Here is a 24,953-nt window from a genome sequence, read left to right on the forward strand (position 1 = left end):
ACCGTTCACACTAAGCTGACAGTGCGGTGAGAGCAATACCCACTTGCCGGACCAATCAGCCACCTCCCTTTCATTACCTGCCCTATTCTCTGGACGAGGGAGCGTGATCACGTAGCAAAAGATAGAAGCGTGACTGGCCCAACGAGCACATAGATCCCACAGCACTGTCAGCTCAGGGGTGAACGGTGGATAATTATGGGCAGTACAGCGGAAGCCACGGGCAGAAGGGGGCAAGAAAGCAACTTGTCTGAATTTTAAACAAGGGGGTAATCTTTTAGGGGGATAATAGCGACTTGGCGCGGGTATGCAAAGGAACGTCCGAGCAGGAGGGGAGTTCCTCCTTCTGAACTGCTAGCGGTATACTCTCGCCCCACGCCTTTGGTAACACTGCGCGATTTGCGAATTAGGGAGGAAAGCTAAGAAAAATGTTGAAAAATTGTTTCATGGCCCCTTTAAGCTTGTGAGAAGCGCAGAGGTGCATAAAGTTAGCACTCATGCGCCAGGCACAAGGCTGGCAGTGTAAAAACATAAACAGAAAAACTGTGCAAGCGTGTCGAATTTAGACACATTTTTGGGATCCAGAAAAACCAAGCCAATCGCATCAAATCTTTCTAAAAACAGATTTAGTGGTTTTTCATGACACTCTGCAAGTTTTTAATTGAAATAGTGTTTATTTTTATTAATTAAAAAGTAAAAATAAATTAGTTAATTATTCGACTTGCCCCTATATTACATCCCCCTGGCTGTATAATGCATCTTTCACGGATATGTTAAGATGAATCTGTTCATATTTAAAATTAAACATCCTGTATAGGGGTTGGCCGAGAGACTTATTGGTAAACAAAACCATAAGCTAGTAGTTACCCGGGCTGCTTTTATTAGTATATGAGGATATCATTTTAAATTTAAAATCACTCCATTTCTGCCGTTTGATTGGATCAGAAGAAAAAAAAAAGATTTTTGCTTTAGCCCTGCATTTTTTCTTTTTTATAACATTGTGCCATTATTAAATATTTTATAGTTTCTGAAGAGCTTCTACTCTGCACTGTAAAAACTTTAAAATTAGGATAAAAAAATAAAAATGCACCGTCCTCGAAATAATTTTAAGGAACACAAAGGTGAAAACAGTCTTGAATCAACTACTGCAGATAACACAGCTTGCATGGATATTAGTGTCTTTATTTAGTGCATATGAAAAAAAAAAAATCAAGAACAATAAGGGATTGGGCTTGCAGTGTAAGTGGCTAAACAAGGCAAAGCAAAGCAGCTAACCAAATAGAAGAGCAGTGTGTGCAGTAGAGAGAACATGCCAGCCGGGATTCATGGGGCCAGCTCAGTTGCCGCTCAGCTGCTCATAGAGCTTGGGCACGTAATCGTCCCACTCGGCCTGGTAGAAATTGGCCGCCACAGGTTCTCCCAGCTGGTACTTCTTGGCAAACTCCCGGATCTTGAACTCGCCGCGGTGGTCGCCCGAGCGGTTGGTCAGGCGCTTCTCGTCGCACGTCAGCCTGCCGGGCTGCTTGTACACCACGAAGACGTACCGATGCAGTCCTGCGACACCGTGTTACAGCTTTCAGATAACCCAGTTACCATGTCTGATCACCGCGATAACCATGAAACAGCCATGCTAACGTCCATGTAACCCAATGAATGCACAAGATTAATGCTGTTTTCCAATTAAAATTGAAATTTCACTTGCTGCCAAATGAAAAACTGCTCATCTCTGGTACATCCCAAAGGCGCTTTAAATGCACATCATTTATAGGCTCAACATCATGGTATCACCTGACATTGCGACTTGACGCAATGTACTTAAAGGGCAAAATCGGTCAAATGTCGATGTTGAGAAACGATGCAGTCCTACATCGTATCATGTGAAAAGCCTACAAGTAAAATATTATGACGCAATTCCGCCTCAAAGTGTATTAACCCATTTGCTACCAAAGCCGGCGAATTGCTGGGTGTGCCGTCGGGGGCCATATTGCCAAAACCGGCGATTCGCCGGTCTGCATGAATATCTATTTTAAAGAGCCATTCATAGATGGTGCGCTATATAGACTTGGGGTAGTGCAGTTAGATACATTGCCAACAGATGGCAAGGGTCGTTCTGTCCACTGTGTTTGTCTGAGCTTGTTCTTTTGTGTGTCGTTTTTCCCGCTTGATCACTGCCTGCTTGGAGAAGATGGCAGCGTCCAGTGTGCGGTGTCTCCTTTCCAACGGTGAAAATATATATATCTCTTCGACAGCGATGACAACGGGACGTCTGGTGAGGATAGCGAGTTTTTGGAGCCTTCTGTCGACGACGGGAGCGATTCCGACAGCATTTCAGAGTTCGAATCGCGACGACAGCGCACTGGTTGTAGACGCCCAAGCGATCGAGGATGGAGTGCTTCGAGATCTTTCATTCAGAAGAACAACAGCGATGGCTGTTGTTCTTCTGAATCTACCACGCTTCTAACTTTGTGGATGAATAATCAAGCTATAAATCAATTTATAATGTCTATGCAGGCTGAATGTGCATTAAAGTTGACTCTAAAACATTGTTTTCACATAACACAATTTTTGGACTCGTTGAAAAATTGTGGGAGGGATATCTCAGCACCTACAGCAGTCAGAAATATAACCTTTCTTGAAATGTATTGCTAAATGTGTGAAGCATAAAATGTTGATAGCAGATTTTTTAATATAAGTATAGAAAATTTTTTATTTGACCTTTTGTTTTATTACTTGTTAGCCATGCATTGAGCACTGAACTTCAATATGTTGCAAAATCACTAATAATGGGTTTATCTTAAAAGTACTTCCAACATTGTATTCTTTACACTTCGTAGTATCTGGCCATGTGTTGAAAAGGATATTTTGTTGAGCAGTCTTTTCCCTATCATTCCTCCAAACAAAGGCAGGCAAGTTTTAATTATCTTCAGGACAATTCTACTGAATGAAGAAATTACCAGATATATGAAATCAGCACAAAAAGCTGAACAAGCTTGTGCAGTTTCATCGAGTTTGGTCATAAAATAAGGAAAAGAGCTCCAAGACCAGTGTGCCCCCTTAAAATATCAAGCAGAACTCGTTAAGATTATTCACCACCTCAGATCTTCCACTGCTAAAGGTAATTTATTTTAAACTTTTACTGACTGCACCTTCAAACAGTTGAAAGCCTAAAAGAGGTGGTCACTAATGTGCAAAATTTGACAAAAAAAAAAAATCAATGTTATGGTGCTACTTATATAGTCCTTCCTCACCAGGGTTACTGCGAAACCCTGTTGCTATACCCAAGTTTCATGAATCTCGAAATTAAAATATGTCACTACCAATGGTGCAAGTAATTCAGCAGGATATTGCACTTTTATTTTGGTTGCAGTTTTATTTTTAATATTTAACTGCAAAGCAAGTTATCACATCAGTATTCCCCAGATGTTTATATATATATATATTTTTTTTTTTCCAAGTACCTAATCTGTATGCGTGCGCCATACCACTCTTAAAGACTGATTCCCCTTAGCACGCAGCTGCACCGCAGCGAGGGGAGACCTACAAAGGCGCAAGGCCTACATCACGGCTGTCGCTTCTCCGCAGTGCACTAGTGCACGGTAAGAAGCGCACTCAACGAGGCTAACTAACCTGCCTGAAGCTACCACGAAGTATGGTGGAACTCCCCAGTAATGCCAGTATTTGATACGAAAATAAAATAGGATATTGCGATATTGGAAGCGATAATCACCGTGTTGCAAATTCATACAAGCCTACCGTAACAAACGGGCAGTATTGTGGTCCCAAGCTATTTGTTTCAGTATTGAGAAAGCAAAATTAACTTTGGCCACAATGCTGGTGCGAATTCCTCATATTTGGGTAAAATGTATAAGCACTTTGACACAGTTTGGCGTAAATGGCACAGCAATCGCATTGCTTTACATGACACTATAATGCCAGTGTAATATGATGCGACAACAATTATCAATCAATTTTATTTGCACAAAAGAAAAGGGGGAAATGCAAGAGGCGTGCACGGCCAGCAGATAGGCCTAGTATAACTAGGATTTTGTGTTTTCGGATAAATCTGAACTCTGAAAAACACTCGCTGGGAAAATTTGTCATTTTGGATTTGTCTAAAAACTATGCATTTCGAAGTCACGATGGCAAAAAGGGTTAGCAATCCTAAATAAAACCACTTTTTTTTTCCTCTCTTTTAGTCTAGGATTATCGACAAGAGGGAGTTTCCCGTTTATCTGGTCAGGGTTTATTCAGTACAATGGGCCAATCTACTTCTGGGCGAGGACAAAAGCACTGTTCTGGCTTCCAGCCGAGACCTACTGTGATTCCTAGTAGGAGGGTTTTTGTTCTTTTAACAGTGAAAAATACAAACCTGTAGTTTTCATAGGCAGGGGAGAGCAGCTGAAGTGTTTATGCCTCACAATGGCTATGTCCAAGGAGTTTGGCTATTTCAAAGTCCAGACATTTATTAAAGCAACACTTGTTTGCAAGATTTCTCGTGAGGCAGTTAGTACTGCCAATCTCAAAGGCACCAATGCCACATACAGCTGCACAAATCTATTTCGATACCAGTGAGATTTTATAAATTTAGGCCACATTTGTGTCTGAACACTCGAGAGTGAACCCTGTCACCACCATGCGGCCAAAATTGGAAACATGCGAAAGCGGGGATACTGCTGTGCGTCATCTGCTACGGGCACACATTCAGAAGTATGGATCTCGACGACGCAAGCCCGTTTCCGGCTGAGCTTGACCCTCCTTAATTAATGTTTGACGGTTTTGTACTCAATTCTTCTTACTAAAGGTTATGTTGCATCGTCTCACACGCATAGAAATTCAGGGAAGCGATTATTATTAAGTCGGAAGCTTCCACAATCTTAGTGTGTTGGTTTGTATACAATCGCTGGTCCCACGCATATTTGTTATCTCGTACAAACCATAGCTTTAATAAAACATTGAACGTTGATTGGAGCTGCGGCTTTATCATAAAATCAACACGACTGATCGCTACTCTTTAACAGACTAATCAATCCATAAATCCGTTAATTGATTTTTCGCCGATCATATTGCATGAAAGACGTTAAAAAACTACACTATTCTTTTACTATTTTTACTGTGTCATAAATGGCATACTGCACTCCCATCGCGCCAGTCACTTAGCTGTGCTTGGAGATATGCGTTTGTCCTCTGTCCCTCTTGTTCCCCTTCTCCAGGGATTATTTTAGTCAGTCGTGTCCAGCTCGCTTGCACCTTTGCATGCAACTGCACTATAATCATAACCTTAAAATGCAAGCCTTTCACCCTTGTTAGCGTTAAGACTGTAGGCGGCTGATAAAACCTGTTTGCTCTACCGACGTCTAACCCCTGGTTAGCTCAGTTAGCAGAACGCTCCACTGCAAATTGAGGTCCCGGGTTCGATACCCGGACCAGGCGGACATTTTCGGTCAGGCACCAGTCACCTAGCTGTGTTTGGAGATTTGTGTTCATCCTAGGCGTCGTCCTCTAGGCGTCGTCCTCTAGGCGTCGTCCTCTAGGCGTCGTCCTCTAGGCGTCGTCCTCTAGGCGTCGTCCTCTAGGCGTCGTCCTCTAGGCGTCGTCCTCTAGGCGTCGTCCTCTAGGCGTCGTCCTCTAGGCGTCGTCCTCTAGGCGTCGTCCTCTAGGCGTCGTCCTCTAGGCGTCGTCCTCTAGGCGTCGTCCTCTAGGCGTCGTCCTCTAGGCGTCGTCCTCTAGGCGTCGTCCTCTAGGCGTCGTCCTCTAGGCGTCGTCCTCTAGGCGTCGTCCTCTAGGCGTCGTCCTCTAGGCGTCGTCCTCTAGGCGTCGTCCTCTAGGCGTCGTCCTCTAGGCGTCGTCCTCTAGGCGTCGTCCTCTAGGCGTCGTCCTCTAGGCGTCGTCCTCTAGGCGTCGTCCTCTAGGCGTCGTCCTCTAGGCGTCGTCCTCTAGGCGTCGTCCTCTAGGCGTCGTCCTCTAGGCGTCGTCCTCTAGGCGTCGTCCTCTAGGCGTCGTCCTCTAGGCGTCGTCCTCTAGGCGTCGTCCTCTAGGCGTCGTCCTCTAGGCGTCGTCCTCTAGGCGTCGTCCTCTAGGCGTCGTCCTCTAGGCGTCGTCCTCTAGGCGTCGTCCTCTAGGCGTCGTCCTCTAGGCGTCGTCCTCTAGGCGTCGTCCTCTAGGCGTCGTCCTCTAGGCGTCGTCCTCTAGGCGTCGTCCTCTAGGCGTCGTCCTCTAGGCGTCGTCCTCTAGGCGTCGTCCTCTAGGCGTCGTCCTCTAGGCGTCGTCCTCTAGGCGTCGTGAAGGTAACAGCTTCGCTGGTCCTCCATCTTCACATGAAGTGGAAGGGCTTTATAACTTTTTTTTATACTGAAATATAAAAAAAAAAAATTTAAACTCCAAACTTTCGAAAATTTTGAGTCCAACAAGAGTAAACTCCGATAAACCTTGAAGTTCCAGCAAAAAATTTACTCCAAAAAGACCCTTCAAATTTTACAAAAAGAATATACTTGAAACAGGGAGTCCTGCCTACAACCCCATGCTGTGGCACCTACTAGCCAACCTCCCGACGTGACATCCTGACATGACGTCATGCGACACTGAGCCTGACATCATTGAAGCTACATTTTACGTTAAGAGCTGGCCTATAAATACTAAGCGTTTAAGAAGTAGGTGGCAGTATGCTGACAACTAAGGACAAATGACAGATGCATTCACCTTGCAGGTAACATTCAAACAAACTCATGTGAGAACCCAAAAAGGGATTGCACAAGAGGATGACGCAGACAGCATCAATTTCGGGGTCCTGCCTAATGCTGGCCAAAAATGCAGCTCACCTGTTCCTTTCGGAGGCCCCGATCCCACATACTCGGAGAGGACTTCTCCTTGTGGTACATTCACGCCAGGAATGTTGACCACCAGCCAGTGATGCCACTCGCGGTATTTGGGACTCTGTCGACTGGGAGCATCCGGGTCTAAAACAAATGCATCATTTTTTTTTTTTTATCAAAGCGGCAAGGACAGAAATGCAAGCAGCAAATGTATTACAAGGTCATTCATGCACAAAGGAGGTGGGTTGACTTTTGAGTGGGAAACGAAGGAGCTCTGGGCATTGCATGTATATGACCCAAAATTACAGCCTAACTTCGCTATGCACAAAGGGAATCAGGAGGCCTATTTTCAAATACACAAGCATAGTTTTACTCTGCCAGCATCACTGCTGCCAATCTGGAGAGGGTTCCATTGACTCCTGGTATGTATTGACCCGCCCAGCCTACAATTGTGAAATGACACTCTGTGTCATGCAAGACAAACTCTACCTATGCAAACGCATGTCTCATTGCAAAGCTTTACCCAAATATTTAAAATTTTCTAATACAAGTTTAAATAACTCCAAATAACTAGAAAATATAGTAAGGTTGTAGGCAAGCTGGTGAATATTAATGATGTTGAATTAACCGGAGACTGCGGTAGAAGAGAACTATCAAAACATAGAAGGGACAGAAAATAGACAAGACGACGTCTCAAACTCCGCTAACCCGTTTATTTAGTACACCTTACTATATAGTCTCGAACTCGAGGTCATCACCACCAACACAGGACAAAGTCTATAAAGTTCAAGCGCCACAGTCTCCATGTGTGATGGAGAGACTGTAGCGCTTGAACTGTATACACTTCGTCCTTTTGTGTTGGTGGTGATGACCTTGAGTTTGAGACTAAATAAGGAGGTGGAATAAATTAACAAGTTAACCGAGTTCGAGACGCTGTCCCCTCTATTTTCTGTCCCTTCTTTGTTTTGATGGTTCTCTTGGGTTAATTCAACATGGTTAAGATTAAACTACTTTACCACTGGATATCAGCGGTGGCCAGATGCCTGCGTGAGCAGTGTCACGGGGCCATTGATGCTGCACTTCTTTTATCTTTGTTTTCAGGGCACAACAGTTGTCTCTAAGCTGACGCACATCCAAGCGCTCTTGTCCGCCTCATGCAGTACTGCTATGATCCGCTTGTTCCAGATGGCCCACAATGCAAAAAAAAACTACAACAAAGGTTCAACTGGGATTAGACGCCTACTTATATGGCATGTACACCCTCGTTTTATGGGCAATTTAAGTCACGAAAGGAGGTCACCGTGTCTCCTTTTGGAGAGTATTCGTAGAAATTCTTTGAGGGCTACATGCAGTTTCTAATATAAAATCAAATACCAGAGTATAAGTTGTGTATTAGCTGTTTATAACTAGGGTTCCATGTTTTCTGGGCTTGTCTTCAAATTCTGGGCAGTTTTTTCGGAGGGTATAAAACAACTGCATATCTATAAATTTGTGACACCAAAACAGCAGCATCAGCCTAGCCCCCCAGCCCCCAGCCCCCCAGCCCCAGCCCCCCCCCCCCCCCCCCCCCCCCCCGGTAAATATTAACCATGTTGAATTAACCGAACTGTGGTAGAAGAGAACCATCAAAACAGAGAAGGGACAGAAAATAGACAAGACGACGTCTCAAACTCAGCTAAATCGTTTATTTAGTACACCTCATTATATGTCTAAAGGCCCGTTCACACTCTTGCGACCTCTTAAACCTGGGTTCCTTAAAACTTCTTAAACCAGAGAACACACTGGCGCCATCTATTGGGAAGCAGTGTAAACTCGGCGGTCCGGCATATTTTTTTTTTTGTTTCTCGCGCATTATCCTTTCTTTCTTGGCTCGAAAAACTTTTGTCAATGCTATAAACGAGCCTTTCTATGGGTATTACGCACATTTGACCTCGGAAATCCCGCAAAACCTTCGCTCTTGTGAAATGCAGTTCCAGGGTCACCGCATAGATGGCGCCGCAATGCCAGTGTGTTCCCTCATTCTAAAAACATTTAAGAAGTTTTAAAAGATATCGTCTCTCTCAGTCGTACTCGGTCGCAAGAGTGTGAACGGGCCTTAAAACTCCAGGTCATCACCACCAACACAGGACAAAGTCTATAAAGTTCAAGCGCCACAGTCTCCATGCGTGATGGAGACCGTAGCACTTGAACTGTGTATGTACACTTCGTCCTTTTGTGCTGGTGGTGATGACCTTGAGTTTGAGACAATATAAAGAGGTGGACTAAATTAAAAAGTTAGCCGAGTTCGAGACGCTGTCCCCTCTATTTTCTGTCCCTTCTATGTTTTGATGGTTCTCTCGGGTTAATTCAACATGGTTAAGATTAAACTACTTTACCACTGGATATCAGCGGTGGCCAGACGCCTGCGTGAGCAGTGTCACGGGGCCATTGATGCTGCACTTCTTTTATCTTTGTTTTCAGGGCACAACAGTTGTCTCCAAGCTGACTCACATCCAAGCGCTGTCGTTCGCCTCATGCAGTACTGCTACAATCCGCTTGTTCCAGATGGCCCACAATGCAAAACAAACTACAACTAAGGTTCAACTGGGATTATACACCTACCTATACGGCATGTCCGCCCTCGTTTTATGGGCAATTTATGTCACAAAAGGAGGTCAATGCGTCTCCTTTTGGAGAGTATTCGTGGAAACTCTGAGGGCTACATGGCCTTAACCCCTTAAGTGCCTTGGACGAGCTGAGCTTATCGGCCACTATCTGGCTAAAAATGCCGTGGACGAGTTCAGCTCGCCCAGTGGTTTTTTCGGTAGCCCTCAATTCCACTAACTAGCTAGGCTCGCCCGAGTAGTTTTGCGGCGCTGATTGTAGATGGCAGCACTCGTTTTAGTTGGCAAATATTTTTTCGCCTCCACTGATTTTTGCGTAATAAACTTCAAATTTTATGCGTAATACTAGAGGAATAACGATTCTAAATAAAAAGTATGGCACTTTTAGGTTACTTTTGGAAAAAAAATTTGCCACTTAAGGGGTTAAAAGAAATCTATGCAGTTTCTAATATCAAATCAAATACCAGAGTATGAGTTGTGTATTAGCTGTTTATAACTAGGGTTCCATGTTTTCCGGGTTTGTCTTCGAATTTGGGGCAGTTTTTTCGGGGGGTATAAAACAATTGCATATCTAAATTTGTGACACCAAAACAGCAGCATCAGCCCAGCCCAGCCCAGCCCAGCCCAGCCCAGCCCCCCCCCCGGTAAATATTAACCATGTTGAATTAACCGGAGACTGCGGTAGAAGAGAACCATCAAAACATAGAAGGAACAGAAAATAGACAAGACGACGTCTCAAACTCAGCTAACTCGTTTATTTAGTACACCTCATATGTCTCGAACTCCAGGTCATCACCACCAACACAGGACAAAGTCTATAAAGTTCAAGCGCCACAGTCTCCATGTGTGATGGAGAGACTGTAGCGCTTGAACTGTATACACTTCGTCCTTTTGTGCTGGTGGTGATGACCTTGAGTTTCAGACTACATAAAGAGGTGGACTAAATTAAAAAGTTAGTCGAGTTCGAGACGCTGTCCCCTCTATTTTCTGTCCCTTCTTTATTTTGATGGTTCTCTCGGGTTAATTCAACATGGTTAAGATTAAACTACTTTACCACTGGATATCAGCAGTGGCCAGACGCCTGCGTGAGCAGTGTCACGGGGCCATTGATGCTGCACTTCTTTTATCTTTGTTTTCAGGGCACAACAGTTGTCTCTAAGCTGACGCACATCCAAGCGCTGTTGTCCGCCTCATGCAGTACTGCTACCATCCGCTTGCTCCAGTTCGCCCACAATGCAAAACAAACTACAACAAAGGTTCAACTAGGATTATACGCCTACCTATATGGCATGTACGCCCTCGTTTTATGGGCAATTTATGTCACGAAAGGAGGTCAATGTGTCTCCTTTCGGACAGTATATGTAGAAATTCTTTGAGGGCTACATGGCCTTAAAAGAAATCTATGCAGTTTCTAATATAAAATCAAATACCAGAGTATGAGTTGTGTATTAGTTGTTTATAACTAGGGTTCCATGTTTTCTGGGTTTGTCTTCAAATTCGGGGCAGTTTTTTTCGGGGGGTATAAAACAGCTGCATATCTATAAATTTGTGACACCAAAACAGCAGCATCAGCCCAGCCCAGCCCAGGCCCAGCCCCAGCCCCAGCCGGCCCCGCCCTCCCCGTGTAGTCTTTTCATCTGATCCATTGAACTTATGCCCATGACCCAAATACTTGAAAAATGTCATCCTGGTACTGAGAATAGAAGTCATGCGACGTAGCTCCCAAAGAAAGAGCAACCTTAAGGGCAGTTAGTACAGGCTGTGTTCAGATGCACAAAAGAAAACAAAAAAAGCCACATATCAAACTTTTTTTTACCTAAACCCGGGGATTTTCTCATTTAACCCTTTAGGTGCATTGGGACGAGCCGAGCTCGTCGGCCACGTTTTGGCTAAAAAATGCCATGGACGAGCTCAGGTCGTCCAGTGGTTTTTTCGATAGCCCTCAATTCCATGGACTAAGGCTCGTCGAAGTAGTTTGCGGCGTTGATCATAGACGGCAGCACTCGTTTTAGTTGAAGCATTTGTTTTTTCGCCGCCGGAAATTTTTTGCGTAATAAACCTTCGAAACTTTATCTATTACTAGAGGAATGAAACTTCTAAATGAAATAAAAAAATATGGCACTTTTAGGTTAGTTTCTAAAAAAAGAAAAGGGGGGGGGGGGGGGGGGGGGGCACTTAACGGGTTGAAGGGGCGGTGCAACGATTTTCGGACTTCGGTCAAAGATTTCTGGAAGTTGCCCCCTGACACTTCTGAAGTAAAGAACAGAAAACCGATTTCGCCTGCGTGTCCTAGTTGTTGCGTAAAAAAAACATAAAGATTGGCATTTCGGGCACCCCTCAACTCACTCCCAGTCTTCAGGGTCACACCTGGTCGCACTCCCAGTGACGTCATTCGGAGTGCCGTGTAGCTTCCCGCGTGCTATCTCGGAGGACGCTTCCCCTCCCTCTCTCCGCGTACATTAGCGGGCGTTAGGCTGCAGCTTAGAGCCGAGCGAGGTCACGTAATCTTTCCGCCGTAGTTCCTTCGGCTGCCACTTGGGGCTGCAGGTGGGGCAAAAATCTCGGCTTTTGCTTTGCGATTATGCAGCGGAATCGCGACATTTGTAATGAAGGAAGTGTTTTCTCTATCCTCTGGGACACGATAAACAACGTAAAAATGACGAGATGCAAATTGTTTTAATCATAAAATCGTTGCACCGCCCCTTTAAGGGCAGCTTCAAATCTGGGTTTTTCAGTCTTCCCAGATTCCAAGAAACCCCGGCATTTATCGGTATTTACTGAAAATGCAGAACCCAACCTATAGCATGGATATGTTCAAATAACTCCAATTACGTTAAACTTAATCAGCAGCACCAATGATGCAGCATTATTTAATTTGTTTGCCAGGGCACAGCAATTGTCTCGCTGCTGACACAGATGGTCATCTGCCTCGTGCAGTACTGCTACAACCCACTTGTTCCAGATGGCCCACAGTGAAAATACCTACAACAACAAAAGTTCAACTGGGATTATATGCCTACCCATTGCACGCATGCCCCCATTTTATGGGTAACTTAACCGTCAGAAAAGAGGCCACATGTGCTTCCTTTTGAAGAGTATTTGTTGAAATTGTTTGAGGCCTGCAGGGCTTCAAAAGAAGGCTATGCAATCCCAAAGATAATTTCAGCTACTTTTGAGCAATTTAGATTTGTTCTAGAAGGAACCATTTAATAGGCTAGTGCTATGCATGCTTAAAAAACAAAACAAGGCCAGGAGTCTGCTACAAGACTGGAGGTGTTAATGAGTAGCCCCATATGTACTCAGGGTGCTGCTATGGTATCCACCTTTTCTCTTTCTTCAACCTTACTCAGAGGGCTCACTGAAATAGACTATAGTCACTGAGAAGGTGAAAACAGAGGAGCTTCCCACCTCCAGCACTAGCTTCTCACCTTCATCAACTCTTCGGCGTCTTGTGCACCTCGACTGCGCGTGTATATTTGTGACATAATCACAAATTATTGTTCACACAACTTGCCATCAGCAAACCAATTAAGATAAAAATATAATGTAACAAGAGGAAAGCTGAATTTGAACTCGTCACCTATAGGCTCCTTGCACTGCCGTCACATTGCACACTTTTGAACACCATGTAAAAGGAGGAGAGGGAAGCTGCTTTTGTAAGAATTTTGAGTGACAGGTTAATCTTCTATAATCTTCTAGGAGGAGAACAGCGACGTCTGTGCTTATCCGGGAGGCACAAAGGAGGATTCTGATAAGAGGGGAGTTCCAAGGCATGGGAAATGACGTCATGTGCAAGCCACGTATATGAGAATGGTAGTTGAGAATGATAGTAGTAAAGCAGTTTTGTTTGCTGTCAACTGCTCCGATGCCAGCGACTCCTGTGCCATCAAACAATATTGCATGATGGCATCTGAAACAATACTGGCAATTAAGCTAGGTTTTAGACCCATAAACAAAACCAGAATATTTGGTTTACACACAAGAAAAAAAAAAAGCCTTGTACGTCCATACCGGATAAAAAAGCTAAGCAGCACATGGTATTGAAACAAAGCAGTCAAAATATGGTATTTAATTAATTTCATAGATGTCCTTATATTCCTGCCCATTCCTAGAAACATGGATTATGTCCACCTTAACTACGTTTGAATACAGGGAAGAGCCCTGTTTTGCAAGTCCTTGCACACGGAAGTAAACCCTCAAAGGAAGGCTTGCTCTATATCTCTTGTTTTCTATCACTTTATCAAACTCCCCACCAGCTATGTCCATACTGCCCCCCCCCTACTACTGCGAGGTACATGCTAAGCTTCTCTGGGTGTCTCAGCCAGAGAAGCTAATCAGGTTTTTTACACCGCAAAACTAAACTGCATAGCTACTAGTTTAGACTTGGCATGTAGTTCTCATTAACTGGAATAGGATGCCAAAATTTTGTACTTTAATGTTATCTGATTCAAAACTTAAAAGCAACTTTTTTTAGTAAATGGTGGCTAGCAGAGCCTGCAAACACATGGTGGCTATTAGCATCTGCTGCTAAGAATGAATGCCAATTTTTCCATTTAAACTTCCTGCAAATCACCTCTAAATTTTTAATTGGTCAGTGTTAAGTTCTGACACTCTGCCATTTTCTTCCAACCGCCAGAATGTTCGATGACGTGAAAAACACTGTTCGCTTTTCTCAGCAGACACCCCAAACTTTTTTCTTCAGGAAAGCGTATGCGTTTTAAATGGTAGTGCTCGTCAATCAAATGAGGTAGTGCACACAGTGCAGGTAAAGCGAATGAGCCTAGTGATTTCAACTACAAAATGAAGCAAGAATACATACCAGTCATGCACAGCGTGTAGAGTCTGTTGGGATCAGCAGGGTACGAGACATTTGGTTGGCGTTGCACTTGCGTTGGCGTGAGAGTGTTCCCCATGTCAACCACCACCGTGTCATAGCTAACCTGACAGCGAAGGCAAGCCATTAGGATGCATTGCCCAGGGTGGGTCTTTTTATTTGCCCCTTCAAGAATGGGACCAGAAATCAAACCAACATTACGCTTTTCCTGAAACTTTCTGGGACTTTAAAAGGGATACTGAATCGAAACTTAAAATATATAAAAAAAACATCAAGAAACAAGTCAAGTCGGATCAGCTGAACCTGTAAATAATAGTCACATGCTTGTACTTTGAGCGGATGGCTATATTTTTCGTTCAAAATGCAGGGAGTTTGGCGACTGCTTCAAAATCAGTCATAGAAGAGTGCGACACATCTTGGGAGATCCAGCGAGCCCGTGACATCAGCGTGTCACGTAGGGCCAAGCGTACCACAGTTATGAACTTTGCCCCTTGAAGGCATCAATGTGTTGCAATCTTGCTCAGTTAAGTACCTAAGGACTGTAGCATATCAAAGGGGTATTCAAGAGCCGGCAGAGCTGCCTACTCTGCTTCGTAGCGGAGACGTTCCGTCGCACGGACAATCCCCAAACCACCCCAAACAAGCGTTGCCTGAAAGGCCGCTTGAAACTGAAACCAATGGTGGCCAACTATGCTGCAATTTTCTTCACTAAAGCGCCTTGGTACTGCGTTCAGGCCCAAGTAATCTCCATGAAAGCGAGTATATTTCAGATTGTGGCACTGCGTTTACTGAACAGATGCCATCACAACACTCCATCGAAGTCTCGCAGACATCCACCAGGGCCCGTTTTCTCGAACGCGAACCGTGGTCTAAAGTTAACTATTGTCCCTAGAAGGGGAATTCTAGGTCACGTGAATGGGAGAGCAGGGGCGCCGAGGGAGGAGCAGTACCTACAAGCAAAATGGCTGCGAGGTCGCTTAATGAGGGCTAATAGTTCTTTCTGCTTGGTTCTGCTGAACATTAATTTCGATCCGACTGTTATATTAATGACGCACCATCAACCTATTAGCACGTCAAGCAAAGCGGTAGTTCAGAGGGACTACTATACAAACCGACGGCAGCATTCCGCGAATGCATCACTCTTCAGCAGTTCAGAATCCAAGACATGACAGTAGATAAGCCTTGCAAGTGTTTTTATGGTAAGTAAAAAAAATGTTTTGCGAACGAGTGTTGGTATATATTTTTACTAACACGTTTAATTTGTTACACTATGCACGCCGACTCGTGAGCAGCGATTACTTTGCGGAGGAAGGGGATTATCCTTGATAAAGTCTTCATTCTGGGACATTGTACTGTTTTTTTGTTCGCAGTGCGCCGACAGTATGCCGACAGCATAGAGGTTTCTACATATCCCCGGTGGCCAGCAATTCAATGGTAACCAGCAATTCAACGGTGACGAGAAGCTTAGCTTCTCGTCACCGGTTACTTCTTGTCACCGATGGATCGGTTGGGCAAACGGAAGAGAAGACAAACAGTTGAGATCAGCAGGAATCGCAGAAACGCGCGTCGCAAGGAACAAAAACGAGAATACAGCACCGGCGATGCCAGACTGGAAGGCACACGGGAAAGTTATGCGTTGTTTATGGCGAAAGATATTGAAGGAAATGTTTCTTACATTTTCGAATATCCGTCGACAAACTCTAGCATAGTAGCTAAAACTTCTTACCATCTGAAGCAAATAAATTGGTCTTCAAGTACAACATTACTATATTTTGACTTATAATACCATACTAGATCGATAACAACCAGCAGAAAAAGAGGATAAACAAAATGACTGGCTTGTTTCACCGATAGATGGCACATCTTACTGCCCAATCAAAAATAATTATTGTTGTTCTATATCCAGCCGTTTATTACAGTACCTAGGTACTTTTTTCCTTCCAAGGCACCGTTGTTTACCAAAATGGGTTTACCATCGCTTCGAGAAAACCGGCCTAGGTGGTTTTCGGTTAACGTTTAATTTTAATTTTTTTTTTTTTTTTTGCTTTTGCTTCTTTTTGTTTCCAGACAGAGAGGCTACAAATTAAAGGGAGTACAGAAGCGAAATTTTAGCACCTATTTCTTTGTGTAGACCTCTTTTAAGACAGCAGCTTAGAAACCCCAGATATTTGTAAATGCAAAATAAGAAATTTTAAAATGAATTCCCAATACCACCTGGTAGTTGGGGAGGGAGGGAGGGAGGGAGGGGGGGGGGGGGGGGGGGGGGTCGAGCTTTATTGAATTGTCTGACGCCGTGGACCCATCAGTAGCAGCGTTGCAGCGCAGTAGTGTCCCAAGGAGGCGCCCGGGAACGAGCGGCGCTTGGCACTTTTCAGTTCTAGTACACCATACCTCGGATATTCGCACTTGGCGGGATTGTAACGCATCAACAATAAAGCTGGAGCCACCTAGTGACAACTATCGTAATTACGGTCCCTGTGCCGTTTATGGGTTTGCGACGTTGTGCGCGACGTCACGGGCTATATCTTGAAGACGCATCGCACCGCCTTGATGGCAGATTTCGAAGTACTCACAAAATCTGCACGTAGGAACGAAAACTAAAGCCATCCACTGAAATTACAAGCGTGTTATTATCATTTACAAATATCATGGATCATATTTCACCCCTTTCTAAGTGTTTCAGGAATATTTCAAGTTTGTACCTCTTTAAGGGGGAGGGTTAAGAACTCTGCTGTGTTGCAGAATTGTGGGAAATTTACTATCTTGCAATTCCAGATTTACTCTCCCGAGTTCAATTAACGCATTGAATTAATAAACATACAAACCAAACAAGCTAATTTAAATGCTTTTTTTTTTTAATAAATATATTTTGTTTTCTACGCTGTCCCCTTATGAGGAATTTCACCGACAGTCACTGGTTCGAAACGCCTTGACCCCTCCCACCTTTCTCTGCAAGCACGCAGCCCGGAGAGAAAGGCAACAATGCCCCATCAAGTGCCATCGACGATTTTGATTGACAGCATATCAACTTACCTGGACAACGCCGGGTGGGACTGTGTCAATAACGTCCGGCACAACTTGATGGGCCTCCATCTTCGACTTTGCGGCGCAGCTCTGAAAGCGCACGCTGAAAAACAGCAGTATATAAACCACAAGTGGCGTAGCTATCATCATCATCGTACTCCCCGACCCGCTTTCGAGAAACAAGTGCCTAGCTGGCCCTAAGCCCAACTGAAAGCGCGACGAAACAACCGCAGCCGACTTTTGTGATGGGCCGCACAGTCTGCGATGGCTGTGGAAAGTCAAGGCGACGCTTTCTTATCATTTCCGACGTGTTTCGGGCGAGGGGCCAAGGACCCCAGCCAAGCGGAACGCAAAAATGCACAACTACGCGGCGTGGTCAAACCGGCCGCCTATCTTGAGGTCCATCGCCGAGGCGGGGTCCGCGGGGTCACTTATGCGTAGAGCACACATACACCTATGCGATAATGATCTGTAGGCACTTTACGAAGCGGAATCTCACTGATGAGTGCAAAACCATATTTCACGCGGAATTTCGGCGAGCTTGCGCGTGGGATGCCTATGCGCACACCCCCGAGGGGTCCTTTCGTCGCCTTTTTGCGGTGTACAGTACATAATAAGTCCACGTGTTATTCTCGCTATGTAATAATAAGGGTTGTCCGTTTTTCTCCTTAATTTGGTGCGCAAAAATGCTCACTTACCAGCTAGGACGAAGAAAACGCCGACAAGACAGAGACAGCGCAGTTATAAGGGTCATGCAGCCGGCGCGCTCTCTAGGGAGAGGAATATGAAGCAAAGAGGTACTTTTAATTTCGTGCGTGATTAATCATTTATAATTTAAATATCTTGTTATTAAAAACAATATACGACTTATTCTTATGTTTAAAAATGGGAACCTTCGAAATTAGAGTTTATAGCCCATAGCAAGGCTAGCAAGGTCAGCCAAAAGGCCATTTGTAGCCAAAACAAACATGGAGGTGATGGAGGTGGTCGCGCAGTCGGTGTGATGAGGACTTTTTATCTGATTCGTGGTCGCGCGCTCATCGAATATTCGCCCGTCTAATGTCGTGACAAAGTTGGTGCTTACCAAGTTTTAGCCTTCGCCAAAGTGTTCGGCGATTGTTGAAGCTGCAATCGATTAATAATCTGCCAGGAGTAAGCGCGATGCTTGGCGAAGCTTTGGGAAATTGCTTCGTAGGCCTAACGCTTCTGCTATGACGAATCCAAATTTACATTTTAGGGAAACAAGTATCACCTAAAAGGGGTGAGTGTCAATTTTGATAATACGTGCGTTTCGTTCCACCTCTTAGTGCTGCTTACTTTGATATAAAGGTCTCCATACGCTTCCTACTATGGGGGCACTGCTGTAGTTGCAGCCAACTTTTTTTTTTTTTTTTTTTCCCCTTGTTTTAGTTTTGGAGCGGCCGAAATATCTATATATATCCTTGTAGTTTCGCGACTTTGGGAGAGGGCCCTGTTGTTTTCGTTGAAGTCAGCCGACCGTGCAGCTTACACAAGTGCACCTCTTAAACCTCCCAGGAACACAACAAAAACCTATTATGAAAATCGTATTCTGCCAAGGGTGTATGAATGATGCATGTCTTCGATTGCCACTCAAGTTTGCAGCTTGCGTGTTCCGCCTAAGGAAATAAAACGCCAATGAAAGCACTTAAGAAGTGACATAGGGTATGTGTCGGGCTATTTTGTTTTGTACAGATGGCATGGGCTGCTTTATATCACATCCTCGTCACTGTTACGACACAACAGCATAATAAGCGTCTAATCTAGAACAGAGAATGGAAAGGCCTCGTAGTCGAAAGCCAGGTTCGTAGCAATGCTTAAACCTCCCCTCTAAAGCAAGATCACCATGCGTTCTGGCCCTCCAGAAGAAAGGGCCAGTGTGTTTCATGAGGGGAACATAATGATTGCACCGAGGTAAAAATTCAGACGGTAAAAATGTCTGTATTGGAAAACCAAGTGCAAAGATTGTTCTGCTATTGCCCCACCGCAGATCACAATCTTCAAATCGAGTCCATTTGGCCACAGCATTTCCCTTTCTAACTCCGGGGAGCTCTGCAGGGTAATTTACATTGGGGCATTCTTTAGAACCAAAGGGGGGAACCTCGCCAGTCTGACCTCCACGTAACAAGGCACTTCCTCTCACCCACGTAGCAGTTGTTCCATGGGGAACACCTCAAGTCTCGGACGTCTCTCAAAGTCTGACAGTCGAAATGTGCAGCTCCAGCTCAACCCCTCCCGGTTCGGGAAAATTCACCGATGTCTAATCTCCTGTCCTTACGAAACATTGACTGGCGCTTGTAACTGCTCACTTTACACGAAATTTCAAATGTGAAGCAGCAGGATTTGAAAAGTTGGGGGAGAGAGTGAGAGAGGAGGGGAGGGAGGGGAAGGAAGGGAAGGAGGGAGGGGAGGAAGAGAAAGAGAGGGAGGGAGGAAGGAAGGAAGGAAGAGGAGAGAGAGAGAGGGAGAAAAAGAATACTCTAAATGTCTTCAATGCAGCTTGAACAAAACCACCCAGTTCCAACAGAGCTAAGCATTGTAGTGAAACATCAGCTGGCGTCACTGAGCTTTCCAGGTGATTCTTTCCCGAAAATTGTGGCAGAGGCACCACTGAGATCCAGAATCCAAAGTTTCTGTGATCACCCGATACAAAGGGGAAGCCAAAGAATCCAATCCAATCTTGTAAATGTTTCCAACTTGGTGCAGTCTCGGGTCATTTACCGTATTTACCGTCATGTTAAACTTCTTCAAGCTCGTCTGCCCTCTCACTGTTCTTTGAAGGTTCACAAGGTTGTCCATCCTGGTCCGCAGGCCAGCAAAGGCCAGCCGACCGATGCTGGTGGAAAGCTGGGAAGGAGGAGCAAGTTTGGAGCTGAGGACGACATGAGTCGCCAGGGCTGCAAGTGGAGCTGCCAGCACTGCACCTACGAGAACTGGCCTAAGGCTCTGCGATGCACCATCTGCCAAAAGCCCAGGCCAACACTCATCGAAGAGGAGGCCTCGAGCGAAGAACGCGACATCTACAAGGTCCCGTTGGATGTCTTGCTCTTATGTCTGTCCCCAAGCCATTTTTGGAAGTTAAACGGAGTGAATTCGGTTCAGGAAAAAAAAGATGACGGTAAAGACCTGCGATACAAAAATGAGTCTCAATTGCAGCTAGTTTGTGTTGTCCCTTGATTTTTTTTAATTTTTCAATGCCTTGGTACCACCTGTTAAGGGTTTGCTCCATGTACCTTCTACTCGTATTGAAATCCTACTTTCCGCCTTCTGACTTGCAGTTTGCAGCTGAGGATTGTTACCTTGGTTCTGGTGGTTAGCGAGCAAATTGGGGTGTTTGAGTGTAGTCGGTTGAATAGAAAGTCGTACTGACATTGTAGATGTTACTATGTTTATTTCACATAGAATTACCATCCTGACTAAAATCGAGACTGCGAGCTTTCTGGCTCATGCAGTCACCTATAAGAATAAGGTTTATTTTGAAAAAAAACAAACAAATATGGAGCCACTGGCCTTCCGCAGTATTCCCTTTAATGCCTTCAGCCTCGTCAATCTCCAGAGAGAACGAGCAGCGGCGCAAAAATGTGTCCTACGAAATAACAGAATGACGTTGTGTCAGGCCCAGCCATACCTACCAGGTGGTCTGCAGTGCACTTCTGTCTCAGTTTTTATCAACGCAAGAGTATGCACATTTAAACGAGTGTTTGAGAATTTGTTGGGTGTATTCGCATGCTGTACCCTTTTTTTTATTCAACGTCATGTGCAACCGGTGGAACTGGGGCGAGAACTGAAAGCTGGCTGTCGTCCTTTGCCTTGGCGCAGATCTCTCCTCTGGTCCAAGAGCCGCCGCCCAACCCGTACCACAAGTGGGCGTGCAGCAAGTGCACTTACCTTAACTGGCCCCAATCGATCAAGTGCACTCAGTGTCTGAATCCCAGGGGTCCCTCCCAGGGGAACTGGAATTCCCCGGGAGTCCCCAGCAGCCCCCCAGCCCCTTCACCGCAGGCGACCACCTCCGCAGAGACGGCGCACAGCAGCGGCGACTCGCGCTCGAAATGGACGTGCCATGCTTGCACGTACGAAAACTGGCCCAAGTCACGGAAGGTGCGAGCCTCTTGTTGTTTAAATTGACTTTCCCTATTTTACTCATTGCATAACATATTTTCCAGTCTATTATTCCCTTTTTTTCTTACAGCAAAGCTGTAAATGACTTGTTGGTCAGATTTTTGCGTGTAGGCGGACAAAATCCCTTCAGCGATTGAAGCGAAAAGTGCATATCACGCGTACAGCATACAGCACAGCATTCGTTTCAACAAAGAACAAGCACAAAACAAGCATTCGAACCACATAATTGATAAGGCGCTCCTAATAAAAATGCGCACGTAGCGCTAACCGCATACGTTTCCTGGTAAAGATTACTGTTGCGCAAGCTGCCACAGTGACAGCTTTTTGCGACGTAGGGAGTGACGTCACTAGCCTTTCATACAGGATGTTTCACGTAAAGCACCATTCACATATATGCGCCCGAGTAAGACCAAGAGAGACCAGTCTGCTTTTTAAGCCTCTTGCGGCGTCTTGGGACCGGATGCGCTGCAGCGGAGCAGTTCCTAAGACGTCGCGATAGGCTTAAAAAACGGTCTGGTCTCTCTCGGTTTTACTCGGTCGCAAGAGAGTTAACGGGCCTTTAGAGTGACAAAAAGAAAAATTCCTAAAATTAGTGTATTTTAGGTTAAAGGATAATTTTCTCAAGACCACATATACAGGATTTTTTATTTTTTTTATTTTTTTGTTTAAAAAAAAAAAAAAAAAAGCTGTGAAACCTACACTTATGCGGCTTGTTCGGGTGAGTTATACGGCCAGGGGGACATAGTCGATCAGTCGGCTAATTATTAAAAATTTGTTAATTAACTTTGTAATTGGTGAAAATAGACATGGTTTCATTTAGAAATTTGCTGAGCATCATCGAAAACCACTAAATCAATAATTTTAAGAAAGACCTTGAGCGCGTGAGAAGCATAGCAGTGCGCTATAGTTACCACTCGTGGAGCAGGTACAAGGCTGGGGCTCTCATAAGAGACGGAAAAATCGTGCGGGCGCCTTACCGCAGTCGTCAGTCTTGTGCCTGCTCCACGAGTGGTAACTTTTATGCACTAAGCTTCTCATGCGCTCGAAGTGTTTGGGGAAATTACTGATTTAGGGGTTTTTGATGACCTCAAGAAGTTTCTAATGGGAACCATATGTCTATTTCACTAACTAAAAGTTAATTACTCATTTCAATTTATTAGCAAACTAATAAGTAAGTAGCATGCATTTTCCGCATGTAATGCGGTCCTGAGAAAATTATTTTTTTTTACCTAGGATACTCTAATTGTAGGAATTTTTGTCACTCTTATATGAAACATCCTGTATATAGAAAGTTTCGCTATAGTGCCTTCACTGTTCTTTCGTCAGTCATTTGGTATAGTGCTGTGAGCAATCGTTGCAGGTGGTTGCCACAGCTTCACTTGCCAACCAGCTTCACAGCGTAAATTGGAGCCCCGACTTTTTTTTTTTTTTTTCAAAAATTTCTGTCAGTGCATCTTGTATAGCGGTACAACTTTTATGTCTTTTTTATATAAGTATGAATCTTAATGGCCCAAGGTGTAGGTTGTATCAACATTTAAAGGAAGAGCACTGGAGCACCTGCCAAAGTGCTAAAACGGCCAATTATTGGCGACTTGTGCGACCAAAAGCGTCGCTTTGATCGGCCTTCCACGATTGGCCAATTGCTCACTATGACGCCTTGGGTAGGATTATTTCTTCTCTCATCGATGGAAATAAGAGCAAAGACAAGACTCTCAACTCTGCCAGTATTGATTTAGGAGCATGGTGACTAGGTTTCCACAGCTCTTTTTAAGCACCATCAAACTTGTCACTGACTACTAATAGTCTTAGTAGTGACATCATGGATAGGAAGCATAAAAGGTTGCCACCAAAACTAGTAATGGACCGAATCTGCCGATCTTCAGATTCGGCAAAGTTCGGCAAATGCCAAACTTTTGAAGGAAAGTTCGGCAAAGATTCGGCAAATGTCTGCGCACGCGCGAGAACGCGACGGGGCCATGGATTACAAATTGACGCCGTGCTGTCGTGCGGTTACCATCGTGCAGTGTAGTACAACCAGCAGTTATGGTGAGGTGTGGAGTAGGCGACACAATAACTGTGCGTTTGCGAACGAGTGTGGTTCTCTTCAATATTTTCTGCCTCGCGCAGTCCACAACATAAATGACAAATGATGCGGTACATTCTGGCTCACATGATTTTCATTTGCCTTTTCAGTGATGCAACGAGGTAGTTAAAACATTGACGGACAATTACTTTAAAGCACTCCTTGCTATTATAACAATCCTGTTTTCGGCTCGGAAGTAGTGTCAGAAGCAAAACAAAATATTGCTTTTTCAATTAGCGTTATTTCGCGAAATTCATGTATCTGTATAAAGCGAAACAGAACTATAATGCTCGACGTTGCACATCCGACATTTCTAACTCTCGCCACCTTCCTAAACGTCTGTGTGTTTCCTAACACCAGAAACCGGCATTTTAAAGGTTAAAAACGAGATGTTGCGAATATGGGACGCACACTTTCGTGCAACGCTGACGTCAAGCGACTCAAATCGAAGAACATGCATATTTACAATAATATTGTTATCTCTTCTGGTGAAGGCTCAGCAACTGTTGCATTCGTTTTTCCGCATGAAACGGTGACTCCCAGAGAAAGCAAGATTGTTTTTATTTTAACAATGTACACACCACTGGTACACACACTTGCAGGCTTGCACTGATGAGGCCTCAAAACCGAAACTTTCGTAGCGTGATTCGTGATTTTCACACCACGTCTGCAAGCAGTCACTAAAATTGCCAGTAAACACACGAAAATGGCACAGATACAATTAATTATCTTGTAGAATATCGGCTCATTTTATAATAACTGTGTCAATATGCATTACATGTTGCATTTAAGTTAAGAAGAAATAAAAAGTAACACCTTTTTTCACGAGAAAAAGCTAAATATCAATTTAAGTCTGGTAACAATGTATCTTTGCCGAATCTTTAGAACTAAAGTTCGGCAAAAGTTTGGCTGTGCCAAATCCCAAGATCCAGCAAAAGTTCGGCCCATCACTAACCAAAACATCTTGTCGCCAATAGGGGGTGTGACTTACAGTCAGAAAATATGGTACCCTTAAAAAATCTGTAGGTTATTGGGCCTTTTGTGCTTAAAAATCATACAGTGCTTTGAAACCTCCGTAAAATGAAAACAAGAAAGGAAAGTGCTTTGAAAGGGACTGTGAAACGGAAGCTGGCTGTGAGGAACCAGATGACTGCTCTCAACTGCTTGCAGTGATCTCGTTAGGACACACTGAATCCTGTCCTTGGGTGCCAAAACAGCTATTTCTGCACTTTTTTTTTATTATTATTATTACTTTTTTTTTTTTTAACTTCCAGTAGGTCAGGCTAAACAGATTATCCCTTGGCCAGAGATAACACTTTCCTAGTTCGTTTCACTCAGTGGCGTGGCCTCATCGTTGGGAGAGGAGTCGAGAAGGAAAACGGATGCATGCCTCAGATATGCACTTTTTGCCAAAAAAAAAAAAAAAGAAAGAAAAGTGGTCACAAGCCAAGGCCAATTCTTGT

The 24,953-nt window shown here is 44.4% G+C and overlaps 2 protein-coding genes across 3 annotated transcripts in view; one reads left to right on the top strand and one right to left on the bottom strand.

Annotated features, from left to right (window-relative positions):
- Positions 1-1,158: 1,158 nt before the first annotated feature.
- Positions 1,159-18,615, bottom strand: LOC8042988 (protein D2). The gene is made up of 6 exons (XM_029994356.3): positions 18,585-18,615; positions 17,966-18,037; positions 17,277-17,370; positions 14,229-14,349; positions 6,813-6,950; positions 1,159-1,551 (listed from the first exon to the last, which is right to left on the bottom strand). The coding sequence occupies exons 1-6, from the start codon at positions 18,602-18,604 to the stop codon at positions 1,334-1,336; spliced, it is 663 nt and encodes a 220-aa protein (XP_029850216.3). The 5' UTR covers positions 18,605-18,615; the 3' UTR covers positions 1,159-1,333.
- LOC8042989 (ubiquitin thioesterase trabid) overlaps positions 18,208-24,953 on the top strand; it is a 39,357-nt gene continuing 32,611 nt past the window's right edge. The window contains exons 1-3 of one of the 2 annotated variants that reach the window (XM_029994354.4): positions 18,208-18,528; positions 20,067-20,312; positions 21,105-21,386. In XM_029994354.4, the coding sequence (XP_029850214.1) occupies positions 20,169-20,312; positions 21,105-21,386 (426 nt within the window). In that variant the 5' untranslated portion in view covers positions 18,208-18,528; positions 20,067-20,168. The remainder of the gene's footprint in view (positions 18,529-20,066; positions 20,313-21,104; positions 21,387-24,953) is intronic. The other variant, XM_029994355.4, reaches the window with a different exon arrangement.

Source organism: Ixodes scapularis, unplaced genomic scaffold, assembly GCF_016920785.2.
Source record: "Ixodes scapularis isolate PalLabHiFi unplaced genomic scaffold, ASM1692078v2 PGA_scaffold9__187_contigs__length_104089568, whole genome shotgun sequence".
NCBI classification, from domain to species: domain Eukaryota; kingdom Metazoa; phylum Arthropoda; class Arachnida; order Ixodida; family Ixodidae; genus Ixodes; species Ixodes scapularis.